Source organism: Pleuronectes platessa, chromosome 9 (assembly GCF_947347685.1).
Source record: "Pleuronectes platessa chromosome 9, fPlePla1.1, whole genome shotgun sequence".
Classification (NCBI taxonomy): Eukaryota; Metazoa; Chordata; class Actinopteri; order Pleuronectiformes; family Pleuronectidae; genus Pleuronectes; species Pleuronectes platessa.
The window spans coordinates 12699134-12723715 of NC_070634.1; the positions used below are offsets into that span (position 1 = coordinate 12699134).

Genomic DNA, 24582 nt, shown 5'->3' on the forward strand with positions numbered 1-24582 from the left:
GAGATACAGCCTTTAAAACCACTGAATGGATCTAATGATCTCAACTTTTAATGTGAACACAATTTAATGATTTAAGACAAAGAAATAAACAGGTCACTCTCCGTCTAATTTCTCATTTTTATTTTTTGAACGTCCAAATCACACAAGCAGTCACTCAGTGACATATCAAAAGAAAAGATGAAACCTCACAAACACACTACATCATGTGATCAGGCAGCATAAATAAATTCGGAACTCCTGAGATCCTCCGCAGTTTCTCCGGAGGACGAGTGTTCGAACGCAAATGTCAGCAGAAGTCGAGGTGAACACACAGCAAAGGATCTTCTCACACGCCAAAGACCCACAAATGAAAAAGCAGTGCCACTCATGTAGAAGACACAGACAAAGAAGTCAAGAGTTGATGCACCACCCCTCACCTGAAATGTTGTTGCAAATATAAATATAAATGTCTGAGAATGATTCCTGCATTCTAATCTGTCGTACGTGACATAGGTCTCAGATTCTTTTCCTAATGGTGTTAAAGAATCTTCAGTTAAACTTGTTGAAACCTTGTCTAGACATTGTCATCCAAACAAATAATTATGTTAAAGCTCTGACTAAATTTGTCATTGACAGACACAGGGCACAGAAACATCTCTTATCAAAGCTGAAGCACTTTAAAGTTGTGCATGTGCGCTGCCAGTGGAAACACAAAGTGTGTATCAGGGACCAACTCAACTGTGGGAGTCCCAACAACCATGAATAATTCAATCATTTGTGAGTGTGAGTGGAGGAGGATCTGTTTACAGGTAATAGGTGATCGCTGCTGCACTTGATAGCTCACAAAAAACCTACGCCTCTTTGTTACCGACAATAGGAAGTGATGGTCTGTTGTGCAGATTTTAATATGGCAGTCATGACTCATTATGCAGCTACTTCTTCTGGTGAGTGACGGATGAAGCTACAAGACACTTGAAGGCTGAGGTCAATCTGGAATCCACTTTAGCTCATTGTTGTTTCATCATCAGACATGATCTGAGGTCCGGACATATTCCTGATATTTACCGGGGGTGTATATGAGAACGCAAATGTCTGAGTCAGTTGCTCTCGAGATTTTATGGAACTTTTCCTGCCAGCCCCACAGTCAAATGTCCGAGTGAGCTTATGTGAGAATGCAGCAGGAAAATGTCCAGAAAATTCCAAAAGAATGATGTGTTGATGTTTGTATGTCCAACAGCAGAATGTATACATCCTGTCCTGCCTCCTGTATTCTCTACCCAGAGACCAGCCCTCACCTGAATGTTTCAGACATTTTCCTGTTGTTGTGAACTTGTCTTACCCGGACAAACTCCAACTCCTGTTCTTCATATGTGAAAGGCAAACTCCAGAAAATATCAAATTCTCAAGAGTTCATATCTGAAAATGAGCATAAAACCTAAATCTTCAGTGCCATCCAATTGTCTTTATGCATCAAAGTTCTCTCTTATATCTCTGGAAGTTTAGAAAAAACTATTTTGGAACTTTTATAATTGAATAGCTTTCCGATTTAGCTGCTTTTGAAGAGTCACTGTACCTTAGTGCCAGCCACTCTAGCGTCAACTCTCCGTCCTCGCTGCGCTCAGCAAAGGATTCGAGCTGCTCCCAAACAGCGTCTCATCCATGGAGAAAGAACTCAGTCTGTCTTTGCTCAGGGTGCGTTTGATGTCTTTGATCAGCTGCTCGTCCCTTCTCTCTCCGTTCAGGCTGCCGCCGGACGGTTTGGGCCGGATCCCTCCGTCCTGGGACTCCTCTTGGCTTCCATCGTCGGACTTGGACGTTGTAAAATCAGTTATTTCCGTCACTTCTCGACTCTGCTCCTCTGTTTTCCCCGATGATTCCTCTGCATCTTTGGCTCCACCTGGACTCGCTGGGCGCTCGTCGGTTTTGGACACAGATCGGAGATATTTTGTCTCTTCAGTTTCTGTTGCTTTTCCTGGATCATGAGCAGAAGTTTTCTCTTCACTTTGTCTCTCGGTGATACTCTCAGCTTTGAGACTGGCAGCAGAATGAAGAGTACCGGCCATGCTTTCCACTTCAGTCTTTAAAACATCACTTTGCGTCTGTGTTGGTCCTTTTTGATCCTCGTCTTCCTCTAGAGATTCCTTGCTTCGTTTTCTTTGTCCGTTTGAAGACTCTTCATCATTTTCTTCAGTCTGGATCATCTGGTTGAATTCCTCCACCTCAGTCTCTTCTTTCTTCTCGGTCGAATCTTTGTTCACGTCGCTCTGAGGTTCATCTTCACAGGGTTTGCTCTCAGTCTCCGACTCTACAGCTTCCAGTTTTCCTTCACTTTCAACTTTGTGTATTTGCTCGTTTTCCTCGTTTTCACTCTTCTTCATCACCTCAGGTGGAGTCTCTACCGTCAGCAGCTCTGTAGATATCGTCTCTTCTTTACTGTTCACTTGGACGTGTGACGTCTCTTCCCTCAAATCCTCTAAAGGTTCGACAAATGTCTCGAAGTCCTTTGACATTTGATGCGTGTTTACCCAGTTTGTGACCAGATCTCTGCTGTCTTCTGCTGCCAGGGCCTCTGGAGCATCTTCATCCACTGCAACGCTCTCTTCTGCGTTAGGAGCCTCCTCGATTTGTGCCTGAGGTTTGAGCAGCACACTTGCTCCCTCCTCTGAGGCCTTGCTCGCCTCCTCCGCGTCCTCTCCGTTTTCTCCATTGGCGACAGCAGCGAGTTGATCAGAGCATGTTGTTCTGTCAGATGTTGCGGTGGACTCGTCTAATTTACGACTTGTACCACCTAAACCGTCATCCGTGGGAGCTGAAGATTGTGCCTCATCCTCGTTTGTCTTACTGTCGATACTTTCGATCAAGTCTGAATCTCTGTTTTCACTGAATTCAGGTTTGTTGCCATTTTCGTCTTGTTTCATTTGCTCTCTGTCAGTATCAATGGGATCTTGTTTAGATTCCTCTGTTATCTCTGTTTCTTCGCTCTCTTGCTCAGGATCTTTTTGAGCGGTTTTCTCTTGTTTATCACTTTCGTCTCTTTCCTGAGCTTCACCTTCTGACACATCGGTTCCATGATTTTGCTCACCCTCGTCCTCTTCAGCATGTTTTCCAGCACCATCTCCAGAGTCTGCTTCTTTAACCTCCGCACTTTCACCTTCAGTCGGTTCCTCCTCTGTTATTCTTTCGTCTTCAACACGCTCAGCTGCTTTCTCATCATTACTCTCCTCCTTTGAAGCTTCCATCTCTTCATCATTATGACTATTTCTTTCCCCTCCGGTTGAAATCTCTCCATTTTCACCATCAATTTCTCCTCTCTCACTGTTGGAACTCTGCCCTTCAGTTTCTTTCTTAGCATCTTCAGACTCCACCGTGTGTTCAGTCATTCTATTTCCATCTGATGTTTCATTGACATCTTCTGACACAGCTGTATTTTTGCCAGAGGTCTTCTCCTCATCAGTATTTTTCTCAGGTTCTACGCTAATCGCAGACTTTTCTTCTCCCTCTTCAGCTTTCTCATTGTCATCTTTACTCTTTTCAGATTCCCTTTGTTCTTCCTCATTTCTCTCCTCTGTTTCTGCTTCCTCACCCTTTTCTTCGTCCCTCTCTGCCTTCGTCTCCTTTACTTCTTCACCTTCACTGGTTTTATCAATCACGGGTTCCTTTGCTTCAGATTCTTCCTCGCCATTTTTATTCTCAACACTTTCACTACCCTCGTCTTTTTCTGATTCGTCTGCTTTCTCTTCATGTGCAACTTCATCTTCTTCATCAGCAGGTTCTTTATTTGTCTGCCTTTCAGGGTTTGAGTCAGTTCTAGTATCTTCTACATTTGCCTCATCTTCTATAATTTCGTCTTTCTTACTATCATCTTCGCCCTCTTCCTCTTTTTTATCTTTTTCATTCTCTTCTTTTTCTTCAAGATGTTCACCTTCTGCTTCCTTACTTCCCTCCTCAGATTTCTCCTTCTCTACCTCATCATTTGTTTCCACAGACTTTTCTCTCTGCTCTCCTCCCAACCCTTCATCTTGCCGATTCCCATCCTTACTCACTAGCTCTGCTTCTTCCTTTTTGACCTCATCTTTACTGCCCTCGTCCTTTACACTGTCTTCACTAATATCTGCTGTTTTTTCCACTGTGGTGTCTGCGCTCCCCTCCAGCGAGCTGCTCGAATCCTCCGTCGTGACTTCTGCTTGTGATGCTGCTGTGCTGACTCCCTGCTGCCTCTCCTCTGTGTCACTCGCAGGTGCCTCTTCACAGCTGAGGGCCTCTCGCTCCTCTGAGGGCTCCACTTTCATCTCCACTGTCTCGCTCATTGTCATCGCCTCTTCCTCTGCATCCTCCGACGCGGCTGTCTCGTCAGTCTTTCTATCCAGCTCCGATACCGATGATTCATCCGCCTCCTCTGCCTCTGCAGTGTTCTCCTCACCCTCTACATCTTTCTGTGCAGCTTCAGAATCATTGCATTTAGCCTCTGTACCCTCCTCAGGTTCTGAGGCTGGGTTTTCTGGTGTCATGTTCCCTTCAGACACAGCATGGAGAGCTGCACCCCTGTCCTCCAACTTCTCTTCTTCTTCTTCTTCTGACGCAGGCTTTTCATCATCTTCATCCAGTTTTTTGTCCAACTCATCTTTGGTGCTATCCCTGTTCTCATGAAGCTCTTTTTCAGTTCCATCCTCCTCTTGTTCTTTTGGCTCAGATGTCTCCTCCTGATCTTCAACAACTTCAGCTTCACCAACACTTTCTTCACATTTCAGCTCCTCTGCGAGATTCGGTTGCTGCTCTGGAACAACATCTGTCAAATACAATGAGATGTTGTATTTAGAAAATTATGAATTTTCCTATTACATAATCATTTTAATGAATTTAAAAACTATGTACCATTGCTTTTCTGTCCGTGGCCTTTATCGGTGGCCTCCTCCTCCTCCTCCTCTGTGCTGGTGTCGCTCAGTTCGGGCTCAGAGCTGCACTGCGACTCCTTCAGGATGGCCTCCACCAGTTTCTCCTGCACAGATTTAGCTTGAGAAAGAAAAGAGATAAGAGCACATGCAATGATATGAACGCACCTTTGAACCTTTGTAATTGACTCATGGTAGCGAGTGATGTTCATATGTTAAAAAGAATAAGACAATGCAAATTCAATGAGAGAACTGAGCCAATGAAGACACATACAACCATGAACAAAAACAAATTCTTTAATATTTCAAGGGGCAAACAAGGGAGCAACACAACATGCAAAATTATAATAAAAAAAAATTCAGTACTCACACAAAAAATGGAAACACAAAGCACACATTAACTTAGTTTTAAATGTAGAAATAAGGCACAAAGAAAATCCCTTAACTTTTGAACAATAGAGTTCCACTATAATACATTTTCTAACCATGTAAGATGAGTTTTTACATGAAAATGAAGAAGAAAATGAAGGTAGGAAGCTCCTTTTGTTAGTTTGTGTGCAGAGTCTATACATGAATATTAAGCAGCTCTTCACAGCTGCATGTTTTGTGTTTTTAGAAACACTGCCATTTTAAGTGTGTGCACTTTAGAAATACATGTATTTTTACATCAGCAGCAGCTTCCTCCTTCATATCTGATTGCACTTTCACCCCCTAAGGGCTTCCCCTTTGTTTTCTGCTGTTAAGATGTATTTCATGGCACTTATCATTTTAATCCAAACTGTATAGTGCAGCTATAAAATAGCGAACGGCATAAATATTTTGTGAAATGCAATCAATATGTGAGGATTTCTTGTAAATATCAAAACAACTTAAAACCCACTTTGAATGAAACTGATGTTGACATTGAAAAGTGGACGAGCCAAAAAAGATAATTACACACAAAATAAAGAGTAAGGAAAGAAAAAAATTACAGACACCCAATTTTTCCACTATTAACATGTAAGAACATCATCCATACTATAATTTAAATATCACAGTACTGTACTACTGTGACAATAATCGTTAATTTGCTGTAATATTGTATTACTTGAATTACATATAAACCATTACACAGCCCTGGTTGTGATAATAGTGGAAAAACCTCCATACAAGATGGACGGAACCATTCCTCACTCAGGTGAAATCTACCTGTTGGTTTTTTACTCACCCCTCTCAGGCCCCTGCTCCTCCTGTTTGCCCTCATCCTCTGTTTTCACCTCCTCCTTTTCTCCTGAGGTGTCATCACTCGGTTTGATCTCCTGCCCCAAGGGGACGCTGGTGTCAGAGATGTCGATCTCTGTGCTGTTCTCCGCACTGTGCTGTAAATCCGGGTCTTTAGCCGCACCAGACTCAGCCTGAGTCGCAGCTCCTTCTTCCGGATACGGTTCATCTTTCTCGTCTGGTGGAGCAACAGTTTCTTCTTCATCAACCGCCGAAGTCTGCTCCGCTTTCTCTCTATGGTCTTGTGTGGCTTCATCATCACTCGCCTCCTGGTCGCTACTTGTACAGCTGGAGCCTGAACGAGACTTCATGTCGTCTGTACAAGAAAGAGAGGATTTTTAATTCTTTCACAAGATAATCATTCTCCACACTTCCAGTATAAATGGATATGAATTCCTCGATAAGAAAGGTTTAGAAATTTTTCCTAATGAACAGTTATATATTTTTTACAATATAGGATACAACATATAGTGATATTTTAATCATTTTACTGGGATTTAGACTTAATCAGAAGAAACACGTATTTGAATGCTTTTGAGAGCCCAACAAATGATTGTTTTTTACTGTATTAAAAGCAGATTTCAAATGAATAACATAGGTGTGTTTATGGTGTAATGCCACATTCCTCTCTGTTATTTTCCTCTCATGCGTCATTTGGAAAATGTTTTCGAACGAGGAGAATCACCCACCATCCTTCTCATCGTCTTCAGTCTCCGATGCATCCATCTCTTTAACCTGCGTCTCAGTGTCACTGGAGGGAGATGGGGATTTCTCTTCTTTCGCCTCTTCCACAGGGCCCTCGTCGTCTGCTTCAAAATCTTCTTCATAATCTGATTCAAGACAAGGAACATTTATTGACATAGATGGTAAGGAAAGTCTGTTTTTATATTTCTCCTAGTGATACAATTGTTTTATACCATCTCTGACTCTGCTCTGCACAGTGACATGTGCCTCTTTGACTCGACACTCCACTTCCTGTGGAGGACCTCTTTCACAGTCGGACTGGGAGGCAGCCTCCTCCCCGGTCATTTCTGTTTCCATCTCAGGAGCATCTTTCGGGCTGATGACCGACTCCTCTCTTCCTCCCTCCTCTTTCACCCTCTTTGGTGGTGGTGTGGGTTTTTTGTCCAATCCCATCGCTATGATGCACCTGAAAAATGTCCATAAACATAAGCTCAGTTTAAAAGTTTTCATTATTAATTCCTGTTGAGAAGATAAACACCACTTTCATATCTGTCATTAAACTTCCAACAATGGTAAATAATCTGACAACAGAATACTGATATGATGATTTATTAAGGAAGTTAAAGTAGTGAGCAAATGAAGCAGAGACCGTGCAACATTGATTTTTTACTTGACTCCTGTTTGTGACCATCAGATCAACAGTATACACTATTTTTAGCTCAGTTTGGGCTCCACCACGTCGGGGGAAAAAAAAGTTGTGTGATAAAAAAAAAGTAGGTTTTTAAAACGCTCTAAAACTCAAAAATTGCATCATGATGACTGTCTGTTAATTGATCGTCTTTGTTTAATCCATTTCATAAATTTGAAGGCAGGAAAACTTAGTAATCGGAACAAAGGGAAACATCTGGCCTCCTGCTGTCCAAAGGTAGCAAAATCTAATAAGCCACAGGTAAACTGTATTATTATAACTTTTCCCCAAAATGTCCAATTAATGGAAGTCATACATTTCTGCTTCTTATTCCCATTTTCACTTCAGTTGTATTGTTATGTGTCAATTAATTTCCTTTGTTAGAGAGACAGGGTGCCTTTAAAAGAAGATCTTACTTATAGCAGGGAGAGGCCCCCTCTACACTGACGAAGCCAAAGTGTCCGTGTCTGCCGCCAAGTCTGGAGCCTTTCCTGTGTCTGAACTCGCAGCAGGAGCTCAGCCGCTCCACCTGCAGCCCGTTCAGGAAGAAGGTCAAACTGAAGGGGAAGCCTCTGTGTCGCTTCGAAAGGAACTGGAAGGACTCTGAGAGAAAAGATGAAGCAGGTGGAGGATGTGATGCATGTCTGAGGATCCCCACCAATGGTTTATCTAAATGTACACACACATTTAAACAAACACTAACTCAGATGGCCACACTCACCTCCCTCGCGGAGCTTTCCTTTATACACAGACAGGTTCTCTCCTCCGCAGTGCTGCTGGAACACTTTCACATCGTCCCTCATGTCGGTCAGGTCGTGGGAGAGATGCACCGTTTTGCCAAAGTACACCATGTTCACACACACCCTGCTGTGGTGCACAGAGCTCCTCAGCATGGGGGGGTCCTTTGAGAGTTTAATATCAATTTAAATAAATGACAGGTTTGATGAAATAGACTGATTCTTTGCAGTGATAAATGTAATGGAAAACAATCTTATAATATATCAGTCTTACCCCTGATATTTTGTACTGATTAATTGCAGTATAGTGTATTAATAACTTAGGCCAGTAAAAATGTTACGCACAGTGTTAGTAAACTGATACTTCGTTTGATTTAAGTTAACCAGAGATTACCAGATACAAATTTATCAGACACACAAAAGTCACAGTATAACTTCCTACTTCTAAGTCAACATCAATGCGTCTCGTGGAAATTTTAATGGCCTTTCCAAATTAATCCAGGGACGCTGCCTCCTGTAAGTGTGTTGTGGAGAGTTTCGTTGCTGGGGAAAACAAAAAGAGAGATAAAGACCTCGGTGACGTTAGCACCACTGGTGGCGGTGGTGGGGCGCAGTCTGCGGCCTCTGAGCGTGCCGCCACTGGGAGTGACTTTGAGCCCCCTCTCTTTCCTCTTTGTGGCTGGAGGCACTGGGGTAACAACAAAGTTGTTGATGACAGGGAGGCGGTAGGGGGAGATGTCATTGGAGGTCTCCATTGTAGTCAAACGTCTCCGCGACTCCTTGGTCATCTGGGAGGGAAGTTAATAAGGTCACTTTAGTCAAAAACTGTGACTGTGCATTTGTTTGGGAGGTATTTGTCTACTTAGAGCTGATGGGTGGTTAGACGAACTGTAGATGTTTGATGTGGAAACCATAGACTGTATGGAATAACTTTTATACAGTTAAACAAAACACATTTCTGTTAAGAGTTTAATTAAAGTTCTCTACAGAGTAGCGTCCAGACAATATAAAGGGCCCTGCACACCCACTATACAAGCAGGTGGGTGAATGCATGAATGTCGTATGTGTCACAGTCTCACAGTGCAGTTGAACAGCTGATCGTTCTCATTGGAGGACTCTTGGAGCCTGTAAGGGGAGCTGCGTCTCAGTGAAGCTGTGGTGCCGTTACTGTGGATCGGCTTCAGACGCACTGGCCTCTGCATCTTCCCTGGAGCCGTGTTGGGTCGAGACGATCCCAGCTACAATACAAAAAAAATAACTGTCAGCATTCTGCTAATTAAAAACACTGTGTATCACCATGGAGACCTTGGTGTCAGCATTTCTCTTTGTGGCTCGATGGTAAACTTCTGCTTCATTGCAACAATAATTAACGTTAAACTCTGAATTTTGTGATGTTTAATTTAACTGAATCTGTTCTTTCTTTCAGTTACATCATTATATAGCATTTTTTTTACAATGTCAAAGTTTCTGATTAAGGATAAGTTGACCTTTATGACTGGTAGCCTTAATAAACTGATAAGTGATGCAAAAGATTTGGGTTGGACAATAGCAATTAGTAACGCTCCCTGACTCTAAACATTTTGTTGTTGATTTGTTTTGAACAAGGCCCAATGGGCTGAAATGTGAAATTATTGAAGACTTTTGTAATTTACAGATATTAAACAATTGAAAGTGAGTCTTTTCAGGCAACAAAATGAAAAGAGACGATTTTTTGGATTGTAACTTAAAACACTGCATCCCATAAACATAACACATTTAGACAAACTCTAAATGAGCTGGAGTGTCATTAGCTCGAGCTCATTCATCTACTGAGCAGGGAACTTGAGGAGAAGAGAGAGATCTCACAGAGTAAACACAGAGATGGAGGATTACCGGCTCTATTTATTCTGGCATCGAGCTCAGTGATTTTCTATGTTTCAATGAAAACATGAATCTAATCCCTCTACTTCAGTTCAAACATTCACAGAGCAAACAGCCGCTGAGACAGCTCTTCAGTCTCAAGTGTCTGTGTTAACATGACAACTGTCAGCATTTGGCTACTGATCTAATTCTCTCTGTTTACGTCACTGTCACACAAACATGATGATCTCAGTTGATAAAGAAATAGTTCTACTTTTTTGGGCGATCCACTTTCTTAATGTGAGTCAGACGAGCAGACTGATCCCACCCTTAAATCTGTGCTGGAGCCAGCAGACAGTTAGCTTAGGAAGTGGTAGCCTGGCAACCACTGTAAACCTGAGACAGTCAAGAAGTAGAAAAAGTTCCGCATATTTTCTACTGATCCAAATGTGTCCTCTTCACTTTTGGTTTTTATACTGATCAAATAAATGACCTGTGTTGATAAGTGATGTTTAGAGGTGCTGCTCGTTGGATTTTGTTTCCTTTGGACAAAGCTAATAACTTTCCCCTTTTATTCCCTGTCTCTATGCTAAGCCAAGCTGACTAGCTGCTGGCTATAGCTTCATTTTCACAGTTCAGACATGGAATCATCTGTCAATAGACTTTTCTATTTCTCTTCAGGTAGATAAACACATTTCCCAATATGTTGCAATGTTATAATACTTCACCCATCAACTGTCAACGATATTCACTTAAGTTTGAGGGATGATGCATTTTAACAGTGATTTTCAGGAACATTGAAAATAAAAAAACTACATAATTGTCCTCTCAATCTACGACTGCACCAAGGCTTATGTTTGGACTCACAGACTCGGAGGACTCGGAGTGCTCCCCCTCGGGTCCAGAGTGCTGCTTTCGGAACCCCCTGACACCTGTGGGTGGGTGTGGAGACAGGATGGGGATGACGTCGTCTTCATACCTTCTGGAGCGCTCCACCTTTCAAAAAAAGACAATTTATCGAGACACTATGTTGCTACATGTGAAAACCTTTGTTCTAAAACCAGATATATTGCAGTTCAAATGACTCATGCCACTCAAAATGATAATTTTACTTTCAAAACAGATGACTCATACAGACTGGGTCATCTGTATCCTTAGAGGCACTGAAATGGGATTGTTTTTAATAGATCAACAATGTGCAAACAAAGGCTGACGTTATGAACAGGCATCATGTCACATTATTTAAGGATCATTAAACCATGACCAAGCAGTGTTCAAATGTAAATGATCTACCTTGATCTTGTGCACTCGTTCCCTACTTGCAAACTCCTCCAGTTTCCTTTTGATCTCGATTTGATGGAGACGCTGCATGGGAGGGGCACAGAACAAACTGGCATTGATTATTATGCAAGGACAAGCACTGATAGCGTACAGAGGAGTTTGTTTACCCACTGTTTTGTTTCGGGTACACTGTGTTCTCCTCACCTCCATCTCCAGCACTTTGAAGAAAATGGCCTGGGCGAGACATTCCCGAACATGTCTCTGGTGGGCTCTCTGGCTCAGCTTGTGTCTGTACTCTTTGTCAGGAACGATTCTGCCACTCCTGGTGATCTGAAAACGACGACAGTGTCAGTACTGATCAATCAATGCGAGTTTATGATGAGTGATAACATTGTTTCTAAACTGAGGTCACCTACGGTTAATATTTTGCACACCACTGCAAGACAGCACCTGAACAATTAAAAGTCCACGTCCTTGGAGAAGGAACTTTCATGACAGTGAGTTGTACAGACAATATTAAATAAAGATCATTAGCAGGTTGTTATATAAAAATAATAATTGTTCTCTTAACTATTCTGAACGTACCATAAGTCAAAATGTCATAAAGTGCTTTGTCAATAATTTATCTGTACGTATATGGTCAGTCAAATACATTCTGCTTGACTGTTTTAATTTTCTTAATGCAAGATGAAGGGGGTGGGGGGGGGGGGTTCAAATATCTGTCACAACAAGATCTACATCTACATCATCATCACATTGTTTCTGTACCAGTCCTGCTCTCTGCAAGTGTCTTCTGATGCGAGTGTTGCTGAAGTATCCAGCGAGGTGTTTGTCGGTCAGACTGTTGTAGGCTGAAATCAGTCTGCAGAAACACGATCCATAAAAACACAGAGGCAATTAACTAATGGAACCTCAACAGATTTCGTCACCAGACAAGACCTCACTTCACAAAGGACTTCCAGACTTTAAACTTCCACTTCCCTCCATCACAGTTCTTGATTACACCGAACAGAAAACCAGAATCCTTAATCAAATACTTCACTGGGAACCAACACCACATTTGTTTATTGTTAGTCGTTTGTTGTCCTCATTAATGAGACATCAGCCCCTCCGCAGCCCAGCCCATCTGACAGCAGCTTTTTTTTTCAAACGCAGATTTGATTTCCTCCAACATTTATGTGAGAGAAAAGGGGATCCTCCAACAGCAGGGTCTGTTACCAGGGTCGGATTACACACAGGAGCTAGAGGGGACGGCACACTTAACCCTGTCTGCCTCCTCTTTGTGTGGCTGTCTAAGCTGTCCGTGGTGTTCCTCATCTTTGGCTCATGGTACGGTGGAGTATTGTTTCACTGTCAGTCATCATATAATGCATGGCTTTCTCTGATCCAGAGGGAGGTGGCACAGAAAAATAACCTGCTGATCACATCTGTGTTGGTGTCATTTGGTTTACAGCTTCTATTCTAAATATGCTGTCTGTGAAATTTAACATTGGTTTTTAGTTGGCCCATTAGCTAACTGACAGCTCGATGCCGATAACAATATTAGGGAGTAATAAACATTCTGTTACAAATGTAAAGGAAAAAATGGCCCTAGGATATCGTTTTCAAACCCTTATACAAAACAATTTAATAGAGGCTTGATATTTTACAGTTCAACCATAAACTTTGTCATAAATGACAATACATACAAAGAAAACACATAGAATATAAAGATAATATAGGAAGTTAAACACTAGCTTAAATGTGTCACTCGATACATTAAAAACATCAGTTCACAAAGTAGCATTGAATGGAAAAACTCGAACACAGGACATGAGTTAATGTACGTAGCTGCATTCCTTCACATGGAAACACACTGAATCTACATTGTAGAGTAGATCATTTCACTAAAGTAAAGAATTCACTCTTCTTATCCCTTCAGGGTCATTTCTTTCTCACAGCAAGAGACTGTTTTCCGAAATGATTCCCACCGGGGCCACAGTGATTCTCATCAAATGTGTCAATCAACACATTTCTGTTTAGACATGAATAACATGATGTGAAGGGTTTGATTGGCATTCACTTAAAAAACATCTATCATAAAAACATAAAGAAATAATGAATTTGAATTCTTACAGTCCAGCCAGTGGAGCCTGAGGACCTCTTCACTGTACCTGCACCCTGATAACAACACTGCGTCACTACCGAGCAACATGAACTTTTGACTCCACTTTAAGGGAACTAGCTAGCTTAACTTTAGCATTAGCACAGGGTAAAGAGTCATTTAAAGTAGTAGAATAAGACTGTTGGCACTTCCCTAAGTTAACCTGGTGGTTTTTATATGAGTCGAGATGAAGTAAAAACACAAATTCAGAGCGTTACTATGAGATAAGTGTAAAGACACAGCAGCTGCACGGACTGTAAAAACCCAAAGTTTGATCGGAATCCTTCAAAGTCACATAGAATTACACGGACACGTAAAGAGTACGTACCCGGGGCTCAGGTGGCTCAGGTGGCTCATGGTCTCCAGCTGCCTGCCAAACGCGTGTCAGGTGGAAACGCGTGTCGGGTGTGAAGGTGTGAGGATGTGAAGGTGTGAAGTTTAGCAGAGGTGAAGAAGTGAGGAGGAAAGTGAAGTTAGAGAAGCAGCCGCACGTGAAGCTGAAGCTGAGTACAGGAACTGATGACACCCGGCGGTTGCTATGGGAGGCCACGTGACCATGCTGCCAATGAGCCTGGTTTCCACTTACACACACACACACACGCGCACACAGACACAAGTCCCGGTGTGTGTGTGTGTCTCTCTCTCTCTCTCTCTCTCTCTCTCTCTCTCTCTCTCTCTCTCTCTCTCTCTCTCTCTCTCTCTCTCTCTCTCTCTCTCTCTCTTTAACAACACTTCTGCGCAGAAGACTCTCACAGCTTGTTTTGACACAACTATTCATTATTATTTATGTCAATGTATCTACCAAGCTTTATTTCCAACCTGCAGTGGTAGAATCAGTGTTATATGATTTATATACTACTTACATATGATCTATATACTACTACAATAGAACAAGCCCTGTATTTAACATCTTACTTGAATAAAAGTACTTGATGAGTAGTTGAGTTAATATTCTCAGGAACTTTCCTGCCTGGTAAGCACTAGTGGTAATAAGTAGCCAGTTTAGATCAAATCCAGGGGTGCTCCAACCATCCATTTAGCATTTTCATTTCTTATCACTGTTTACAAGTAAACGGGGAAGATGCAGTTACACTTTTCAGTACTTGCTTTAAAGGTTCAGTGTGTAAGACTTAGGTGAAAGGAATCTATTGGCAGAAATTGAATTAAAAATAATCGTAATGATGTTTTCACATGTGTTTTATCTAATTTGTACAAATTGCTGTTTTCTTTACCCTAGAATGGGCCCTTTATATTTATATCGGGAGGGGGTCTTCTTTACGAAGGCCACCATGTTTTTTACAGTAGCCCAATCTGGACAAACTATCACCTTGACAGTTTTATGACAACTGATCGCTACCACAGGTTCTCCTTCATGTTTGGAAGGGGAGGGTGAGGGCTTTTCAGCTGCAACATGCAACTTCACCACTGATCACTCTGCTCTGCTCTGATCTGTACAATTAAATTAGGCCGTAGCATTTTAAATGACAGTTCTCCATTAAAAAATATATGAATATTCATTGTTAACATAACAAGTTTAGAATAATGGACACAAGATGTCTGATACTTCAACTGACTGTACTTGTATATGTTTCATATTGGACCACGATTGGCTTACAAACGACTTCTGATGTCTGAAATACAATATGGATCTTAGAATAACAAATTTGCTAGAAACATTGTATAAACATTATTTGTTTTCAATCACATCACTGATCTCTCAACTGATTTTATACATATATAAAAGACACAAGTCTTTGTTCATCCAGTACAATCAAAGTATCTGTGATGAGGAGGTTTTACTCTCAGCTTCCTCCCTGTACAGTCTGTTATTCCTCCTCCTCCTCCTCCTCACAACACACATTTACAGTTTGAGGCTGCAGGTCCTCTGTTGCCCTCTTGTGGGCAACAAGTTAACCACATTGTTTTTGCCTGGACATTTTTTTTTACATCTAGGCAGTGTTGTGCAAGTTCACTACTCTCATGAACAAGTTCAAAGTTCAGTTCATACAAGTAAACATGAATAGTTCACGTTCATAGTTCACCATTTAAATTCTGAACTAGTTCATATTTCAGTTAATTTCATAGTTTTAAGGTGGACAGTGAGAATGAAAGACTTAACTTGTGAAAGAAAACCTTATCCATCACTACCCCTTGCCTTTACTGTCGGAATGTTTATCAGACAGTGTGTAAAATCCCTCAGATAATAATAAGGTGCATCGGAATTCGGATGTAGTTGCTGAGTCTGCGTCTCTGCTTTCTCTTGCCATCTGTATATGAGACCGAGAGCTGTTGTGTTGCAGGTATGGCCTGCCCCTTTAAGGAAAGTTTGTAGTGTGTGACGTAGTGCACCAGGGTATTTTGGGAAAATACGCTAAAAGTGTGTTTATAAGGAGAAGTGACGGAGCAACTAGAGGTGATGCGAGTGTTGCTACTGCTGTATATCCGAGAAATAAAGTGGCCACATTCCAAGTAAAGAAACATCTCCTCCTCCTTCTTCACGGAGCGGTCTGGACGGCTGGTTACCGACCAGACAGCGAGCCAAGATAACCAGTGACAGGGGCGGCTCCTGGTACAGGCGACATAGGAGACTGATTTATCATGACGTGACACATGCAATGTTAAACAATACATTAACGTCACACCATCATCCTCTAACCCGGGACGCACCGGAGGTAGAAGCGCTGTGAAAAGCGCTCCGCCTCCTTTCCTCGCCCATGGTAAATATTTGGCTGTTCGCACCGGCAGCGTAGTGCCGGGAAGAACCGGGAAGCGCCGCGGCAACACACACAAGCACATCATCTCCTGTAGGGGGGTGGAGGCTACAGGCTTGCGTAGGTCAGTCAACTGTGAAGACCAGCATCATTTACCCCTGAACCAGCGCGGAGAAATTATGATGAAATGTAATAAAAAAAGGTAAATATAAAATTAAATATAAAAAAAATTAATTAAATTAAATATATATATTTTTTAATTAAATTAAATGGGAAAAAAAATAAAATAATGCACGCGCACATCCTGCGCAGAAACCCACTGCGCACAATCTGCGCAGAAGCACACTGCGCACATTCTGCGCAGAAGCCCATTGCGCATATCCTGCGCAGAAGCCTACTGCGCACGTTCTGCGCACATTCTGAGCAGAAGCCCATTGCGCACATCCTGCGCAGAAGCCTACTGCGCAAATTCTGCGCAGAAGTCCAATGCGCAGGAATTGCATGCGCAGCTTCTTTTTTTTTTTTCTTTTTTTTTTAAATAATTTTTTTCCCTGTTTTTATATTTAATTAATTTAAATTAACATAGTGTAAGTTATTTTGCAATTAATAGGAGAAGTCCTGCCAATTTTAAGTGTAACATAATGCCAGCTTGAAAATGTGAAAGAGTGGGATTCGAACCCAACTAGGCCATTTCAGCTGATGGTCTCCATCTGGAACTAAGCACATTAAGAGGATGGACAAATTATCGTGTGTGTGTCGGTGTCATTTTATGCTGATTTTGATAAACACTTCAGAGAAAATATTTTCTACTTTACTATATATATTTGACAGCCTTACTCAAAAGTTACTTTTATATTTTTGGCTTTTAGATACTGGATGAAACCTATTGTTAGAAAATAACCCAGTGGGGGGGGGGGGGGGGGGGGGGGGGGGGGGGAATCTTTTTTGAGAGAAGATTCCAGATTAATTCACTATACGGCTCTGTTGAGCCCAATAGTGAATTAATCTGGAATAGGTTCATCTCTGATCCATGAAGCTTCCTTCTACCAAGTTGTGTGGTACGGAGCCGAGACACTGGCCAGAGAAGAAAACACCTGGAATACTTTCCTTGTTTGGTCTGCATATGTGTGCCATGAGTGATGGGTAACGTAGTGCGAAGTCTAGTTAGTTGGTTTCGGTTAGGCTAAATCGCGGACATTTTTACGGGCACTGAGCAACGACATGGTGAAAGCATTCGATTTAGACAGCGTCTCTCCTGAGGAGAAAGTATTGAAATGTCCCGAGGGTCAGTGAACAGGTAGGGGTGGGCCACGTGAATGTTCTAGGCCAATGGCTGTAGGGTTTTGTGGGATGCCAGGCTCTCATTGGCTGATGAGTTGGCGTATCAAGGGTGAATGAGGAAGGGGAGTGAAGTATACAATGGTGGATGAGAGGAGTGTCAGAGTTACGAACAAGAAGCGTGTCGTGTTCGCTGGACTTTAATAAAGTTACACATAAAGAGAGAAGTTTCCTGTCGTTTATACGCGAGGACGCTACAATATGAACGTGTTCACCGTTCAAATTCATTATTTGTCATTGAGTTGCGTTCAGTTCATCGTTCTCATAAAAGTGAACGTGTTCATTGAACGCGTTCTTTTGCGTTCGTTCATGCACAACACTGCATTTAGGACACTACACAAGGCCATCTCTAATGTCAGACTACCTGGAGCCATGTTAACACCATAATGTGATTTTATTCTATAATTATTAAACATATAATGCGTGGTGGTAATGCAGACAGTTGATTCCCTTTCAGTGTCTCATTGCTTAGATGCTGGGTTGAGGTTTCACACAATGTGTCAGTCATGATGACCTTTGAATTTTAATCGATTAATTTGGCTCATTCTCAGAACCACTTTGAGTTTTTTTTCCCTGTATCAGTGTTGACCAGTGGGGAGCGATGTTTCCCTCTCAACATGAGACAGCATTTTTTTTGCGAGGGTAAAAACATGAAGATTAAAGATTTATGTGTTTTCTTTTGTAAACCAACAGACAGACAGACAAACAGCAGGGAAACTAATAATATTTCAAACGTTTCATATTGTGCTTGACTTAGATAGGCATCATATATTCATACATGTACCTGTTGGGCAGTCAGTGTCTTTTTAAAGACATAAACCCACATTATTGAACCCAGGGTTTAAATGTAACCTTTAACATTGACCTTCAATGTATTGGGGGCCAATCTGGGACTAACAGTTAACTTCTACAAAAAATAGAGACACGCCCACAATTAAATACACATACTTTTCTTGTTCACAAATCAAATGACATTAAAGCGGATCGTTCACATCAATACAAGTGGGATTTATTACCGATCTCTAAAGTGGTGAATATCTGTACAACATTAATGATGTGTGCACAATAAAGATTACATCACAAATATAAAGAATATAATATGAATAATAATAAGTGCAACAATCAAATAAATTGCAGTGTTTGTGTGCAACATTTTGATAGATTTATGCATTTGTTTAAAAAACTTTTAGCCCTGAGGCTTTTTGCTCCTCCCACTTCTTCTTCAACATGTTCAACAGGAATTTATCTTTTAAGTGATGACAAGCAGTGCCTGAACACATCCTCTGAAATCCACTCAAAACACAAGAGACGACGACGATGAGTTGCAGTTCACTCTGAACAATAATAAATTCACTCTGAATAAATAGTTGTTAAATCCTGAGTGTCCTCAAGGAGAAAAGTCAAATTTATTTTTAACATGACAATTAACGCATGCAGATTTTTCATGAAACTATGATCAACCAGCAGAGCTGAGCGAACAGTAACACATCAAAGCTTAGATTACAACCAAGTTCAGTTTTTACAGCGTGAATCTTAAAATACAAACAAATATAAAAAGAGTTTATAAATAAGGTAAAAGACCTTTATTGAGTGTTTCATGTCTTTGTTCTCTTTGTGTTTTAGATGATGGACTCACCCACTCTGTCCGTCTGTCTCCCACCAGGACCCAACACACACCTGTGGACGTTTGAGGGCAACAAGGCTGAACAACTTTGAAGAAAGGTAAAGAAAAGGGGGAAAGTGAAGGAGGGATGATCAGACACATTTATTTTTCCAATATCCATATCTATTTATTATGTTTCTATGTTCTAGTAGTAATGCTGAGAATGCCAGAAACCCCCTGTTCATTCATTGTCTTCCTGGAGGTGAGTTCAATAACTGTCTGGGTCAATCTTACTGTTGTACGCATAAAGTAACAAAGGTCAAGTATAAAATATAAGGCAAAAAATATATAAAACTTTATCAAGGAACAAACTAAATGATAAATATCCTTAATATTGCTGTGTGATAAAGGATCTAAGTATTAATGGGGAAAAGCAGCGTCACAGCAGGTTGATTATAGTAATGTTTCTGTCAAATCAAGATGACACTTTTTTTTAATCCTATGGAAAAGTGTCCTTTAGGCCTCTTGTTAGGAAGAGACTGATTATCAGTGCATGTCATTAATAATCAGGGCTGCAGAGTTTCATTAAAACCTTGAAATGTGGACCTGTGCAATGCATTTTTGGCACCATATTATTGATCTCATTCAAAAAGATAAGCATTCTTGAATAGTCCATCATTATGGTTATTATTATTATTTTTATTACTATTAATATCATTGTTGATGTTATGATCTGTTGTTGGATATGGCAACGGTTTCTTTTTTTTGTTTGATTATGAGAAGCTCTGTAGCTTTGCATATTTCAAGATTCAAAGCATAAATCTTGAATACCGTTCTTTTTTCTGACGTGTTCATATTTTAATAAATGGAACCTGAAACCTGCAGCAGGTGTCCGACGTGAACTCCAACGAACAAGCAGGTGGATGAAACCCAGAGATACCTGTTCAAACATCCATCTCCTGTCAAAGCCAATGAGCCGAGGCAGATATGTCTTCGATAAACACAGTAATCAAGGCAGACTAAACGCTTAACACACAATGAAAGTCTTAAAATAACAATTAGCATAGAAATAGATGACGGCTGATTATAAATTCCATTCAGGAAAGGGTCTTGGCTGTAAGCTAGGAGGTGGTGGGGAGATCTCTGGTGGAGTCATGCGGTTCTGAGTTGGGGAAGGGGAGGCGGTGGTGGGGCGACAGTTTTTGCAATCAGCGTTAAATAGAGCAGTTTTGTGCCTGTGTGATTGTCAAGTGGGCCATTACTAGCTGATAAGAGCACTCTTTCCCTTATGCGGCTCTGATTGGGCTGAGCATGCTGCTCCCTCTCGCATGCCGTCCCAATGCAATCAGGCCCCTCTTTCACCGCACTGCCATTTCCACTGCTGTGATTTCCAACCGAAACCACCCCCCCACCCCCATCGGCCCCCAGCCAACGCAACCCACCTTCACTCCCTCCCAGCCTCTCACCCCACCGTCCCTCCTCCGTGCACCCCACCTCTCCCCTTCAGTTTCAATGAGTACCCATTTGCAGCAAGGAGAAAAGGTCACGCCAAACTCGTTGAGTCAATTGTAAACCACCCGGACTCGGGCTGATTTCAATGAAAGAAATGAGCAGTTGCAGCCTCAAAGAAAAGCAAAGGTCCGAGTGGAAAAAGCAAATTAGGAAGTTTTTCTCTCAGAGGTTAACAGAGGCCAAACGCTCGTCGCTGCCCAGAAATCTCCCACATTCTTTCTTTAAAATGTATTTTTTACGTGTATTTGTTCTGTGTGTATTCTTAAGGAAACTTGTGCAGGATGTAAAAGATGATGGAAGATTATGGAGTCATTTGACAGTCTAAGAACTAAGAGTTTCAAATTTGGTTTAGATGTATCTAGACATTATAGAGGCGTTATGGGATAGTGAGGGTTTGTATGTATGATACTGAACAAAGACTTTTTTATATGATTGTGTAGTTTTATTCATCTCCGTCATAATCTTTGTTTAAGCGGTTGTGTAGCTATGTTAACATGAACACACATGAACATAATAACGGATGTTTTCCCTTAATATATATTTTTTTCTTCATTGATAAAAGTGATATAAATACAATAAAATAGGAAAAGACATTTGCAGTTACTTATCCTTCACAATGCTTCTACTCGTGTTTGGGATGAATTTGATTTACAGGAGTCAAACTCCATGTTTGACCTTTGATTAACAAGCTAACATTCATATCATGAATCTCTTTGAAGGCAGAATTCTGCATCAGAGATTCAGTTTCAATGGCAGATACAGAGCATATTAAAACACCCAATTTGTTTTACTGCTGTATGCTAAAAAAGTAATGAGACATTTCCTGTCAGAGATTTCTGTTCAAATTCATATCAATATATTTGAAATTCAACATAAAAATAGGAAAAGTCATTACAAGTATCAAACTGTTCAAACAATGGAAAGGTTTTTAACCTGCCTGGATTGAATTTCAGATTTTAGTCGTATAGCCGAAAGTCTCAAATCACAAGGGCAACAACCTCTGCCCCTCAACCCTCAAGTAGAGTGAGGGAAATAATAAACTCTTCAACAAAACAACAACAACAACAACAAAAATCCCTTATCCAGGAGAGACATTGATGCAGAAGTGCATTGGATGTCACGAGTAACGCAGCATGTCAACAAATAACTATATTGACTAAATTCATGAGAAAAGACAGGATCTAACATAAATGGACTTATAGGGCAACATTTGTTTTATATTTTAAGGGGGTTTTCCATAAGCAAAATAAAAGGTGCATAAATGTCAATAAGGGCATATTACTGATACATTATACACTTAATGACACTCAAGCCTGAAATTTAAGATACTTTAAGTGTCTTAAATTCTTTATGAACTCCGCACATGCATCAGTGCAGCTCTTCAAGAATAAGAGATATTGTTTTCATAATGCTCGGGAGCTGTGGGACTTAATTCTAACCAATAACCCACTTTGTCTTTGAAGGTGTCATTATTACAGACCTACTTTCTCCCTCTGGCATGTAACGAGGAAGTATTCCTACACTGTAAACACCAGAGCGGCAGCAGAGCAGCAGAACAGGTCTGTGAGTGTGATGACAGATGAGACTTTGTTTTGGTCTGGTCCACATCAGCAGAAAAACATTTTGGAACTCAGCCGTGCAGCTCACACTGCTACACACACAGATACACATCTTTCCCAACATGTGAGCTCACATCACGGACTCCACAGATGGAAGAAACCGTTTGTCTTTTGATGATAAAATTCTTGACACGTTCCCTCTCGTGACTTCGGATCGGTATTGGTTTGTTTTTACATTATGTCCCAAACGTCTTTCTTCCTGGTGTCACGGTTCTCCTCTCACCTCTGACCTCCTCCATGTGAAATCATCACTGCGAGCATAGCCAAGCCATTTTTCAGGACACCCCCCCCAACCCACCAGTATTCAGAGACCCCACCAGTCTTTAAACACTGGTGGTCATATCCAGACAGAATCCCACGCTGCAGCAGTGAAACATCTGTGCTGCAGTGGGCTATGTCAGAGATGTGTTATCTGATAAAGGGCATTCATCTCCACCAGGTGGAACAGGACACATCTCGATGGAGGCACGCTAACTCCTTTATCCCTCTGCGATGGTGCGATACGGACACAGACTCATGCCGGTGCAGGTCGGACTGTTATCTCTCAGCTGAGGACAGAAAATATTCTTTCTGCAGTGTGTGTGTGTGTGTGTGTGAGTGTGTGTGTGTGTGGGGGGGGGGGGGGGGGGGGGGGGGGGGGGGGGGTATGGTGATGGGTGGGATTGCCAGATCGCCTGGGTTGAGCGAGTCGGTGAAAGAATAAAATAACAAAAGAAAACACAGATTTTCTTCTTTAAGTGGACCGAGCAGTTTGTTTACTGAACTCCTGTCATCTGGTCCTTGTAATCCCTCTGAATCACCACTTCTGCCTGTCACTGCCTGGATGCAGAGTGGGAGCTGACAGGATTCACATCCAGCAAGCAGGTGGTCTGCTGAGTGAGACAGGGAGACGCAGCTCAAGGTGCAAAAACCATGGAAGAAATACATTTACTCAAGGGCTGTACTGACGTCTCACTTAATGCCACTGCACAATTCTATTACATTTCACAGGGAGGCACTGATGTACCTGAGTGACGGGTACATTCATTTGTCGGCTTCAGGTGGAACAGAGAGAGAAATTATTTTGTCCTGCACTGTCATCAAACTATTAAGGAGAAGTCATCGGACAATTAGTGTTTGATGATGTGATCTTGTTTTTACCACAGATGATGAATGTACTCCGGGTTCTATGTTACATAAGCACTCTATAAATCAGGTTTTTGTGGTAAACTGTTCTAATGAGGGCAGGCTCAGGGAGTAGTGCAGGTTTTCCTGTAACTAGAATGTCGGCGGTTCGATCCCAGTCGTCCGCATATACCGCAGTGTAATTAGCCAAGACATTAAACACAAAATTGCCCCAGGCTCTCATAGAAAAAGCTGCTGCCCACAGATGCACTGTATGAAAGTGTGGGTGAATGGCAAAAACTGTATTGTGAAAGGCGTTGAGAGGTCATCAAGACTAGAATATATATATATATTCAGTATATATTAATTTAAATACAGACCATTTCATTGGCTGCAAGTCAATAAAGCTCAAGTTCACCACTTCATCACTGGTTGTTTACATAACATCCATCAAAATAAATATTGTGATGAGATTGAAGCTGTATGTAAATCAGCAGACATTACAAAATAAAAGTTATAACAATATTATTACGACAATAAAAGAAAACATTATTACATGTTAGGGTTGCTGATAGAAATTTATAACTAAAGTCATTATGTGGGAAATCTGTCTAAAACAATATATTTGTATAGTATAGTATACATTAAAAGTAAATTAATACTATAAGCACTAAAATAAGGCTGATATGAAGATGACATGAAGATGTTAATTTTATTCCATGCAACTTTATAGGGTGTTATTCGAGTGATGCATAATCCTGAACAGTGTTTGAATTACCACACAGTCTGATTTATGTCTAATAATTTAAAAGGACAATACACATTGGTTATATTGTTTTCACTTCAATACACAACATGTAAATGCAGGCTATAGTTGAATTTACAGGTTGAATTTAACGGGAACTTGGAGGCAACAAGGTGCAGAGACAATGCACAGAAGACGAGTAATAGTCGGAGCTCAATTTATTGCCCTATAGACCCAACTAAGAGTCAAACGATAAATAAGAAATTACTTGAAGAGCATGCTACTTATATTTATATAATTTATATTTACGTATATATGTTTTTCAAGATTTATTTAGATTTTTATCTCTTCATGCCTCTTAAAATTGAACCAGTTCAGAATAAAGGAGGAAATAAAAAATCCCGTGAACCAGTCACAGCCACTGGACACGTCTGCCCTGAATGTTTAACA

The 24582-nt window shown here is 41.1% G+C and overlaps 1 protein-coding gene across 1 annotated transcript; it reads right to left on the reverse strand.

Annotated features, from left to right (window-relative positions):
• Positions 1–179: 179 nt before the first annotated feature.
• On the reverse strand, positions 180–14012 carry erich3 (glutamate-rich 3). Its single transcript, XM_053430720.1, has 14 exons — positions 13829–14012; positions 12126–12219; positions 11562–11687; positions 11370–11441; positions 10944–11072; positions 9317–9475; positions 8819–9025; positions 8222–8402; positions 7917–8103; positions 7046–7278; positions 6818–6958; positions 6076–6444; positions 4852–4989; positions 180–4753 (listed from the first exon to the last, which is right to left on the reverse strand). The coding sequence occupies exons 1-14, from the start codon at positions 13855–13857 to the stop codon at positions 1575–1577; spliced, it is 5244 nt and encodes a 1747-aa protein (XP_053286695.1). The 5' UTR covers positions 13858–14012; the 3' UTR covers positions 180–1574.
• Between the last annotated feature and the right edge of the window lie 10570 nt (positions 14013–24582).